Here is a 12,807-nt window from a genome sequence, read left to right as displayed (position 1 = left end):
CATGGCCGCCTAGATCGGTGCACGCAGCGGTGTTCGAAGACTCGGCGGCCGTGGTCAAAAAATCGTTTTGCTGCGCCGGCGGGTTTGCCTGGTCTCATGAAAAATATTTCGCGATTCGTTCCGCACAATTTAACAGCCGTTTTTGCCCTTCCGCACGTGCGCCAAAGGCATGCTTAGCCAAGTGCGAAGTGAGCGAGAATAAGTCCTAAACACGAAACGGATTGCAAATTATCAGAGTTGGTGGGGTAGCGTATGCACGTGCACTAGACGTAGACTATCGGATACAGTCGGTGGCCGACGATGTGGGCAAATGGTCTGGTCACTCCAGGTCGGCAACGCCAATGTCAGTACCAGCGATCAAAAACAGGGCAGATGGCCGACCGGTCTTCGAAAGATCGGTGGCAGTGTGAAAACACGGGCCTCGTCGGGCGATGCGGGGTGCTTAGAGTAGTGGGGGACAGAGGATCGACAGAGGGGTGCGTAAAAAAAAGCGGTCGGGGAGAGCGGCAACTAAAGGGCCGCGGAGGCAGGGTTGGCATTCAACAATAAGAATGTATGGGCACCTCACCGATGCCTGATTGGTGGTCGAAATTGGTTTCTCGGGAAGTCGGCAGACTGCTGACTCTGTACGCTGTAACCCATCAACGGCGCTCGGAGACGTTCGTTGTAAGTGCGATTTTGCGCCATTGCACCAATGTATATTTTCACGGTCATGCGGATATCGTTCATTTAAGTGGGGCCGTTATATGTGGGCTTGCCTGTATTCCTATCTAAAACGTGCCTAGAAATGAAGACATTTGCATGTTTTTTAATTTAACAGTCATGGACAATGCAAATTTTTCCTTCTCTACCAACGACACCGAAGCCGGTCTTTCTGCCAAACGAGCTATTTTCATACCTGCCAATTAAGAATTCTGAATCCAGGAGATTTTCGTGATGGGGGGCAGGGGAGATGCAGCACTAAAAAAAACAAGGACAAACAAACAAACAAAAACATCGTGAAAAACAAACGGGGTGGGAGGGGGGTCTCAATCGCAAGCGCTAACATCAGCGTTGCGGTCTTATAGTGGCTAGGAGTGGCCGAACACACAAGGGTAGAGTTTTTCACTAAGGTGAGAGTCTAAAAGGACTAACACAACTAGCAGAATCTATTTTGGTCAAAACAACTCGCGTGTGCCTTCCTGGGACACACGTGATCGGACGGGACAGTGCAGCTGGCTGCCGCAAAAGCGCGGGTCAAAGCTTTGCTCACTGCTAGATTCTTTTGAAGAGAACGCCAGAACGCGTCTTGCCCCTTTTTACTGCGATAGCAATGCCGCTGCCACCCTCCTTCACCGTATATGTATATGTATCTATATATATGAACACTCAAAGAAAAAAAGCCGCCCCGTGCTTATCTCTCACGTGTACTTTGCCCCATTGATGGGGGATGGGAGGAAGGGTAGATGCCTGTGCGTGCGTGCTTATCCTTTGGTGGGGGAATCCTGTGCCTTCGGCTTTCACTGAAACGAAAGCGTTAGTTGCCGGGCCCACAAAAGTCACTTTGGTCTCTGCACAGGCGCCTTTTGTGAAAACAGCACGCTTTTCATACCCTGCGAAGTATGACAACTGGGACACTTGTTAGTTTGAACTCATCTGTACGTGTGAATAAGTATCTTGCATCGTTTTCGTTTAAACAGCGCGCTAAGCACCGAGCGATAAACGTTGTTAGTTCGCTCTCGTCCTGCGAGTATCGTTTTCGTGTGTCATTTGTGTGTGAGCAGCGCACTACACGTTTCGAAATGCTTGCCGTTCTCAGCGTTACATTCCAAGTTGTTGGTGTCACATTTATTGCTTCGCCCTTGCGGCGAAACGAACATTTTTTTATTTTTTACGTATTCACTGCCTTTAACCTACTACTGCGTGCCCTCAGAGCTCGTAGATCGCTATCGCGTTGCCGCTACCAAGGCTTTGTGCGCGGCGGTTGCGGCAAACGGCAGTTCATTTTCCGATCCCTGTGCACTTGGCTGAATGCGCACGCCCCTTCAAAACTAAGTCGTTTTATGCCACCTACGAGAGCATCTGCCACAGTTTTGTCCGCAGAGTTAGCAGAAAGCAGCGTTGCTTTTGCTGGTTACTGGCACACTTTCGGCTTACTGGCACACTTTTTTTTCCTGGCGCACTTTCGGGGTTCTGTCAGTTACGTCGTCGCCATTCATGATCGTGTCAAGAGCAACCGCGGTTTCGTCCACAGCGGTTGTCTCAATGAGAATCACAAGCACTGTAGAAGACAGTGCGTGCGCCGGTCGCACGCGTACTTCTGAAGCTTCGAGCACGCTACTCTCTGCCTTCGTTCGACGGTTTCCGTATTAAACTTCGTATCACCCGCCGCAATTAGGAATTGTCTTCAGAACATTCGAATTGAGGCCCAATGAACATAGTGAAATTTGGCTGGGAAATTTCAAGAATTCGTATCAGCGGCGGTTTCGTATCACTGAGATTATAAAGTACGTTTGAATGAACGCCTCTTAAACTCATTTATAATAAAATGGAGTAGGTTCGAAAAGCCAGGAGTGGATTGGGCTGCGTTTTAGTCAATGAGGCCAGATTATGCACAGAAATTTCGATTTCTGGGAGATTTTCATGAGATCTGTACAAACGGAAGAAACGGTCAAAATCCGGGAGACTTGGCAGGTATGTATTTTACGGTATTGTGTTAAAATTTGGAGCCAGCGAGAAACACCCAGTTGGACATGAAGCGCGGACGGCGAATAGGAGCAGAGTGGCCTTGAACTAGAGTGCAGTGAGAGCGGTGTACTGGTTTTTTCTCTTTCATTAGCGGAGTTTCACGACAGAGGGCACGTAAGTATAGCGGCTTTTTCATGGCGCCCGAGCGAGTGCAGTTGCGCCTGATTAAAAATTCTTGCTCCGTGAGAAAGGATTCTTTTTTATGTTTGCGTTTTTGTTCTAGTTTTTTTTTTTTTTGACTCCGCAATCACGTGATTGCGAAGGGAATGTGAGGTGGAGAGGCCACAGCTGGCACCGTTCCAGGACACAAGCAGACGGATGGATGCGTTTATGAGACATTAAAGGCTTTTGCCTTAATATGAAGCAAAAGATTTATTTGCACTCCATAAAAATGAAAACAGCAGCACTGGCCTGAATGTGCAATTCTGGGGTTTACCATACCAAAACCCCAACATGATTATGCTGTGGTGGAGAGCTCCAGAAATTTGGACCACCTGGTGTTCTGTGAAACACACCTGAATTTAAATGCCCGGGCCTCAAGCATAGTTGCCTCTATCAAAATGCAGCTACCGTGGCCAGAATTCGATCTGAATATGCAGCAAAGCATTTGTATTGAAGAAAATCTATGACTTACTTTTCCGATATTAAATTTACGAGTACCAAATGTGTCGTTGTGCCTTAAATTGGGAGTTTGTCAGGTTCAATTCGATTTTATTTCATTTCAAGGATGAGGGCAGGCTCGGGAGAAAAGTGGTGTTTGCCACTTCAGGAAGACCGAGCCTCTGATACGTGGAAGCAACGACGACATAGATCATGGGTGAAAAAACAAAGAGCGCGGAAAAAAGCGCAGTACAAGTACAAATATGTATATAAACAATGCTATGCGCAAACGACTTACATACATGGGCAGTTTCTAGCTACATGAATTTCATGGAACTATGCAAAATATAACATAACACAAATGTTTTTATACACAAACAGCAATTTTCTGCACACAAATTATAAAAAATTAAACAAACATCATTCTATCAACTGTCACGATAAAAGTATTTCCTTTCTGACCCGTGCACTGCATTTTTCAATAGTTATTTTTCTTTGAAGTAGCTTATTCAGTAACAGGAAAACATTGAAATGCAGCAATTGTTGCCCCAAAATTTGTTCTACACAACAGAATGTTCCAGTGTTGCAGATGACGAGTAGGGTAAAGAGTAGAATATCTTTCCAGTTCAAAGATGTTTTAGGAGGCACAGTTGTTGTGAAAAACAGATTGCTTTTATCTGATTACTAGCGAATACTCGTAAGGTTTGTGAATTGGGACAATATTAAAGCTCCTAGATATTTCATAGGTGCGTGTGAGTAGTCGACATTTACTATATACCTAAAAACTTTCTTTTGTAGCTTGTATATTTCATTTATGTTTGTTACTACTGTATTTTTCCATATGAAAAGACAATAATTTACATGCGACAAGAACAGGCTGTTATAAAGTGTTAACTTTACCAAAACCAAAAGAAACTGACACATTCAGGCAAGTATACCGGCATATTTTGAAAGATTAGCAATCAGATTGATCTGAGAATCCCATGACATTGTGCAATTGAAAAATACTCCTAAAGTTTTAATGGTCTCTACAACTTCAATTGCCATGTTGCCTATTTGTAGTCTGTGGTCTAAAGAAATCTGTTTCCACAATGTAAAAACTATAGCAAAGTGAGATGCCACTAATGCCATACAATTCTAATTTTTGAAATAGAGTCTGATGACAGAAACGGTCGACTGCTTTAGAAAAGTCTACAAAGAAAACAATGCATACTTTTTAGTTTCAAACAATTTGAGGATTATTTCCGTCACCTTCAATTCATGAAACCATGTAGGGACTAAGATATGATGTCAAACTTAATGCAAAAGTTCATGACTCTTTCGAAAATAATTTTCTCCAAGCCCTTTGAGCATACGAGTAGTATAAAAATAGGCCAATAATTTGTAAAGTCATTCATTCTCGTCTCTTTTCTTACACAGCATGGTGATCACGGACGTTAGTGACGATGGACGTTTGCATTTCTTTTGTAAAGCAGTCTGTTCATGGGGACAAGTTATAAATGTGAGAGAGCATGGGAACCAAGATTTTTATTGCATATTTAATCAGAGAAATCTGAATGTCGGCTATGTCACGATTACTGCTGTTTTTTACTGCAGAAAAAATTGAGACTATATCTTCGTTGTCCGTTGGTCCAAGAAATATGTTCTTTGTCTGTTTTGTGCGAGTATTAGCTATAGTTGCCTGAACTGCTCGAGTTGGCTGTAGGATTTTTTTAAAGAAATGATTGAACTTTATCCTAAGCTCTGAATCTTCAATTGCACGATTATCTATAACCATTTCAGTGACTGCTGGAGAAAATGATGCCCTGTGCAGCAAAGCGTTAAATATCCTACACAGTTCCACACTGCCCTTGCAACAGTCTGCATGAAATTGTTGATTTAAGTCATTTCTTTTTCTGTCCTGATAAAGGCATTCACCTTACCCTATTTACTCGATTCTACCGCGCCCTCGATTGTAACGCGCACCCGGTTTCCACAACGAAAAAAAAAAAGTAAGACATCGATTGCAACGCGCTCGTTGGCCCACACGATCACACCACTCTGGAAAAAAGACTCCTTTCGGGAGCGTCTTCCGTTTAAATATGAGGTACGGGGAAAGCTTGTGCCTATCTGACGTGCAACGGAGCATTGCCGTCACTCTCGTTTTACCGTGGCCCAATGTCAGCACGCGAACTTGCTTCGCCCCCTTCTTGTCGACGGTTGTGGTGCCAGGCATGTCGAAGTAAAGAGGCGTCTGATCGGCATTCCCGATTTGCCTAAGCAGGGAGCCGTTGTTGTGCCGCAAGTTTAGGACAAACCTCTGAAAACTGAAGCTTTTCTTCATACTCCTCCGGCAACTTTTGGCACATGCCCGTTCGCCTTCAGAGGGAAAAGCCTTTCCTCTTCATAAAGTTAGTTAGCCAGCACCTGCTCACTTCAAACTGGCTCTGCATCTGGCTTTCTTAAGCTAACTGCATAGCCTGCACTTGGAGCAGTTCTGTCGTCACGGGCCGCTGTGCCGCTCACTGCTCAATCACATACTCGCCGAGCAGCTCTTCAATTTGCGGAAACCGACCCTGCTGTGGTCCACTGAAGCCTTTGCGTGAATCTTTGCTGTCGACGATATTCTGCTTTTGTTTCCGCCAGTCCCGCATGCCGAACGCCCGTGATGCAGCCCGATTTACGTCCGTTTTGGCACACGTGATGACTTTTCTTTTAAAAGCAGCATCGTGGTGCACTCGTCGAGTTTTTGGAGTCGGCCCTTCCACGCCGTCGATGCTAATGCACACCAAGATGACGAACTTCTCAGCACACGTACGAAGTGCCACACATGGGAAACACATAGGCAGAAATGGCCGACGCGCCATGCCGTCGCACGTAGAGGGCGGCCATTTTGGAATGCCGATGGCATTAAAATGACCGTATTCATTTTTTTTTTTCGTACTCGATTCTAACGGGCATGCGATTTATGAACTCGCTTAACCGGAAAAAAGGTGTGCGTTAGATTCGAGTAATTACGGTATTTGGTATCTTTTAAATATCTTCAAGTCTGACACATATTTAGTTTTTAAAAACTTTATGAATAGCTTTGATTTCCCTTCTATCATCGTTATGCACTGGCGATTATTCTATGACTTATGACTTTTACGACTTTTCTTAACAACTTTTTCTTTATTATGCTTAGATTTGTTTAAATATAGCTATAAATGTTTCATATGCTGTGTTTGCAGTTTGTGAAAGGTATACCGCACTGTTTGGGAAAAACTTGCACTGAAAGCAGTCAAAGTGAGAGGTGTGAAATTTTGAATTGTTCTAGCGGGAAATTATGACGGTTTCTTTACTGCACTTTCAGTAACAAAATAAAGTGCCAAGTAGTTGCTCATGTTAAAATATACTACACCCGACTCTAGGTTACCTGTATTTATGTTGGTAATAAAAAAATAAATCAACATTTCTGAAGTAGGTGTAACACGTGTAGGCGTTTCTGTTCCTATGCTGTAGCCACATGACTCGACCACTGAAATAAATATAACTGCGGCAGCAGGCGACTCCTGTATGTTGATATTGAAGTCACCACCAAGAATTAGCTTCAAGTTGATCCTCCCCTGACACTGACCCACCCCTGAAAGTGGCTCAGACCATCTTTAAGCCACTTTTATGGCGTGACATGTACTGTATTGGCTCAATAATAATACTAACACAATTGTAACGCGAGTGGTGACCTTCCAGGAAGGAAGGAAAAAAGAATGAAAATGAAGTAACTGTGTGCACTATTGCACTTCTTAGAGAATGTAAACTGCGGTCTTCAATTGCGATGCCAGGGTTGGCTTTGGGTAGCAAACGTTTGCATAATACACACATTACATTAGAGTAAATACGGTACTTATGATTGAAGGATTTAAGGGCAGACTCATAGTTCAAGGCTAATTGAAATGTGTGCCTTTCTGCTGTATGAAACAAAACTAAGTGTTCTGACAAACTAGTGTTATATTACTTGGCTCACATGTTCATATGAGCTTTCACTACTCATGGGCAGTGTTTTTCAACCAAATTGAAACAGTGTTGCGGAATCCTCGTAATGGTTATTCCAATAAATGTAGTGTCTACAGGATGCCTAGCCTAAGGTCTAATAGGCCCCTTCATGAGTTCTTAAAAATCCTAAGTGACAGTAACACATGCTATGTGACAACAACACTCACGGGTGTCCTGGTGCGGTCAAAGGTTCCCATGGCCACCTTGAAGCCATCACCCTCTTTCATGACGACATTCTGAAAAAAAAAATATATATATATATATATATATTGTATCGTATTTGTTCGAACCTAGGCCGATAAGTTCTTTTTTTTTTTTTTTCAAATTTGATGCATCAAACTACAGGGTCGGCTTATTTCGAGGATTTTTAAACACGGGCCAATTTTCATTGAAAAAAAAAAAGCGGTGCACAACTAGCGCCACCTAGACGGTATTATAGCTGTTAGTAACCAAGCCAACACATGGCTTAAAGGCCAACTTCGGCGATTTTTCGACCATGTCAGGATAATGGTGTTTTTATGTTCCTGAGACACTGTTGTCCCGTGCCCAATAGCTGAAATGCTCAACAAATTGGAAAATAATTTTTAATTACCAAAAAACCGCAATACCGAAACCCAACTGAGTGCTCTTCTACATGTGATGTAATCATTTGCCTAGCGCTGCCCGGAACCATCCTGATTGCGCATAATGCTCACCAGATGGCACTACCTGTCCACGCCGTCCGCAGCGATCGGCTAAAATGCTTGCATTGTCATGGTAAATATATGGCGAATCGTGTGTGGCTCACAACGCAACACCACTTACTATCGCAGCCCACCAACAAGGAAAAGAAAATCGCACGCTCAACCAAGCAAGCGCCGGCAAAACCCACACAATTCATAGCAGACAAGCAGACACTGCAGTGGCACATCAGTTCCATCACTTCCATCAGGCAAAACTCAACGTCACAGTGACAATATTACCATTAATTCTGGCAAGCGAGGTGAGCGTTTCGAGGCAAGCTATAAAATTAATTCGAAAAGAATCTGAAAAACTCTCAAGCCTGCAATTTTGCACGAATGGCGCAAACGTGCCAATGAATGTGCCCAGTGAATTTCATCAAGATCCACCGACCCCGAAAAATTGCCGAAGGTGGCCTTTAAGTACACATGTGAGGCCGCCATTTTCATCTGTGTGGTGAGCGTTGAGGCGCACCGTTCGTCATTTCGAGTCACGTTTCGAGTGCTCTGTGTGTGGCGTAGCTCAATGGCGCCAAACAGGTGGCGTAGCTCAATGGCGCCAAACTTTCCTTTTATAAGTGGCATTACAGTGCCACTTATAAAAGGAAAGTTGTCCTAACGCCGGAATCGTCGTCCAACATTCAAGCCAGGTGGGAGATTGGAGTGGACAGAAAAATTGCGCGTCGCTGGAGGGGCTGCAGTGTGGGACGACAACCCGGGATTTTTGATTGTGTGCTTTTTTTAGGAAGTGCGGCATATCCAATGCGTTTGATGGCATCGAGGATCGTGAACTGTTTGTAGTCAGCAAGGAGGGAAACAGTGTCGACGACTATGACTGAGCGCGGCATCGGACTAGAAGCAGCGTGAGGAAAACAACGTCATAGAAGCACAACAGGACTGGCACCTGATGTTTCTCGAGTTATTTGCATCATGAACCAACTGCTGTGTTTTATCATCATGTTCAATAAATGTTTTCTCTTTGTGACTGCGGCGGTCTTTGCTGTTTCATTCGGCCTACATACGAGGTAAGCTTTTTTTTCCCCGGGCTTAAGACTTTAGGGGCCGGCCTAGATTCAAGTAGTTATGGTACTTACTAGCGTAATGAACTCACCTTTTTTTTTTTTTTTTTTCAGAAAAGTTGAGACCAATTTGGGGAAGGGTTCATTACGTGAGAGAAAAGAAGTCACGGGAGTCATAACAGCGAAAATTTCGCATGATTCTTTTGGTCCGCGAAATGTGTGTCAAATATTTTTTGTAGCCCAAAGCTCTTCCTGTTTTCTCCCATAACGAAAGCGCACGAATCGACTCCAAAGTGTCGTCCAGCCGCTCGGTTCGCATGCTGCAGCGCATGCAGCCGTGTAGTTAGCGTACCAGCTGAATGCGCCCTGCGCAGCAGGTTTCCAACTGAATTCACTACAACAAATCCGACAATAGAAACGCACCGTTGGGTGGCGGCGCAGAAACGTTGCAGGTGCACAACATGTTGTTAGCGCGGTGGGCGCGGTTGCACTTTGCATGGCGTTCGGGTGCGCGGCATAAAAGCCCGCCGTGCGCCCATTATCTTGGAAGCCATGCGCTTTGTTTTCGTGCCACTGTGTTTGCATGGCGCTTTGAAAAAGGTTTTTCCTGCATTCCACAGATGGTGCTCTACCGCGAAGGGTGCCACTTTTAAGTTTTGATATACATTGGCTGTGCACATGCTGGCTTGCAACTTTTTAGCATGGTTGCTTAACTATGTTTTGACATTTATTGCATCATTATTTTATGACATAACAGCTTGATTTAACGTTGTTTCAAATTGTCAGCGACACTGGCCATCACACCAAAATAAAATGAACAGATACATTAAAAAAAAATTCTTTTTTCAAGGATCACCATGGGGGGTGGGTTCATTATGCGAGTGGGTTCATTCCACGAATAAATACGGTAATCAATTAAAGAACAGAGGAGGGAGATGAGAGAAAAAGTCAAGCATGTCAGCCCAGTGAAAGTAAAAAAAATGCATTAAAAAAACTCCGTGCAGCATCTCCTTTACAGATTGATTGATATGTGGGGTTTAACGTCCCAAAACCACCATATGATTATGAGAGACGCCGTAGTGGAGGGCTCCGGAAATTTCGACCACCTGGGGTTCTTTAACATGCACCCAAATCTGAGCACATGGGCCTACAACATTTCCGCCTCCATCGGAAATGCAGCCGCCGCAGCCGGGATTCGAACCCGCGATCTCCTTTACACATGTTAAGCATAAGTGTAGATTGTGCGAACACCACTGTTCGGTACAAATGCAAGCAGCTTGAAACATCGTAGCAATGAGACATTAACACAGCACCTCATCTTTCTAGCATTCATCAGCATCTAGAATAGCCCCACGGAAGACGCATCCCACGACCACCAAAAAAAAAATGGTGTCATTACATTTTCCTGATGTGTACCACCAGACATGTCAGCTTTTACATCTGTCATAAAGAGGGCTTTTACTGTACCAACACAAAGTATTTTATTAAAGCCTTCATAGTGTTTCCTTTTTACATGTGCTTTGTACCACAAGTATACAAGTATAACAGGGCCAGGTGACTCTGATAAACAGTAGGCTTTATATAATCGAAATTCAAGGGGACCTTAGGATTGTTAGAATTATTCCAAGTTCTCATCATGATGATGAATGACAACAAACCGACTAGTGTTTTAAAGTTTATTGTTTCTTAATGCCATAACAGCATCATGCACAGCTCTGCATAATACCATATTTACTCGCGTAATAAACACACTGGCATAATAAACGTGCCACCAACTTCAGTCGTCAAAATTAGGATTTTTATTTTTCCTGCATAATAAACGCACCCCCTGAATTTGTCTGCTGCAGCCCCGCTAATCAACAACATAAAAAAAATGCATCAAATTCAAAAAGAAATTAAAAAATTGTGATTGCACAAGAATCTTAATTACATAACAGTGGTACTTTGCTTAAAGAAAAGCCTGACATGATAGCGCCAAGAGCTTTTAAATAACAAACGCGCTCTGCACCGCCGTTCACGGCCACCTCGTGCAGAACCACCTTCAAGATTACAGCGCCGGATCCAAGAAACCTTGCCGCATCGACTATCTCGTAAAGCCTGTGCATATGACACTAAGCAATAAGCGAATGATACTGAAAATGCGTCTCCCTGCCAGCAACCCCGCGTTATTATAAATACGGCACACGTTGACCAGTTTTTTTTTTTTTTATTGTAGGTCATTCCCGTCGATGTCGAACGCCCGATAATACATCAACTTGCGATTGCCACTCCGCAACTCCCGTAAAGCGCTCGCGCAGCGCAGGTAAGAAATTCATGTCCACGGAAACGAACCGCTGAATGTACGGACACTGGTTTAATTGCATAAGAAGAAAATAAATAAAACGAAGTCACACTGCCGCCGACCGAAACGCCAATCGAGCTAAGCCTAAAAGCACACCCTAGAGTCGGCACGCATGCAGCGCACCTCTTAAAGCACATGTTGAGAGCTTAGATTACAAAACATTTCCCTGCATGCGTTGCATGCAGGGAAATGACGCCACGTCTACAGTTACTCGCTCACGAAAAACGCACACGTGTAGGTGACCACATGAAGCAGCATCAATGTGAAAACCGCAGCGACCGGAGGAACCCGCTACACACAACAAATAATCTAAGAGTCAACTCCGCTATACTCGCCACTCGACTTTGGGGTTTTCACAAAAGCAGCATGCTCGATCCACGGTAGCACATTTTTGCATGGTCACGTATATTTACAACAGTTTAGCGGAGATAATGGTGGCAGCATGGGAGCTTTCGTCACCACGAAAGTGCAAAGTAAAAAATAAATACGCGATTGGGTGCGTCTCATTAGTAAACTCGGCCTTTTTTTCCACTGAAGCTGAGGTTGGCATTAAAATTCTAGATTTCAGGGCTGTTTTAGAGCAGTTCCGCGCAATGTTCGCGATTTGTATGCTTTTGCAGCAGCTTGGCGCAAGAAAACGGAAATGTATCAAAAATGCGCAATATGCACAGCTGTCTCACCCCTGATATATATATATATATATATATATATATATATATATATATATATATATATATATATATATATATATATATATATATGAACGAGAAAAGATATATGTTGCTGAAACCATAAAAAAAAAAACACACACACGCACACACAACTTTTCTACAACAAAACTGTTAAGCCCAGCATGAAAATGACCACTGCCTGCACGACACCTAGTCACAAACTTATCTAGCAACTAAGAGTGCCACAGCTATGCACCACCTTGCCTTGCCTCATCTTGCTATCTTGCCAACCACTGTGACAACCACTGTGCCAACCAAGCTGTGCATGAGCCGAAGCAGCAGCACTGAAGAAGCTGCCACTAAGCCACGCCCTGCAACGAAACCTATCGTGCCTAGTTACCGTGAGAGCTGATCTGACGTAATGCCAAGCTGCATGTGCACAATAACAGCTGTGGAGGAGCCACGTTGAAGCTATTGAAACGACTAAGTACAGTTGACTCCCATAATAAAACGGAACTTTCTTAACCAATATTCCTGCTTAATGAGGGACACAGGTCCCAAAAATTGCGAAAAAACTTTTTGAAGTTGACATTTTCAGAATCTGCAACAATTTCTGCATTTATCTGAGAAGTTTCTAGCTTCTTGCATGATTATTTCTGGCACAAAATCAATTTATAACACGCCTGTGAGATGAATCTGAGCACAAATAGATGCTAAAG

The 12,807-nt window shown here is 43.7% G+C and overlaps 1 protein-coding gene across 5 annotated transcripts in view; it reads right to left on the bottom strand.

Moving 5' to 3' along the window:
* Mcad (Medium-chain acyl-CoA dehydrogenase) overlaps positions 1-12,807 on the bottom strand; it is a 132,399-nt gene that overhangs the window by 20,597 nt on the left and 98,995 nt on the right. For all 5 annotated transcript variants that reach the window (XM_037413070.2, XM_037413069.2, XM_075880786.1 and 2 more), the window contains one exon: positions 7,506-7,574. In XM_037413070.2, coding sequence (XP_037268967.1) covers positions 7,506-7,574 — 69 coding nt within the window. The remainder of the gene's footprint in view (positions 1-7,505; positions 7,575-12,807) is intronic.

This window comes from Rhipicephalus microplus, chromosome X (assembly GCF_043290135.1).
Source record: "Rhipicephalus microplus isolate Deutch F79 chromosome X, USDA_Rmic, whole genome shotgun sequence".
Taxonomy (NCBI): Eukaryota; Metazoa; Arthropoda; class Arachnida; order Ixodida; family Ixodidae; genus Rhipicephalus; species Rhipicephalus microplus.
The sequence above is the reverse complement of the archived record's forward strand: the minus strand, read 5'-3'. Positions and strand labels throughout refer to the sequence as shown.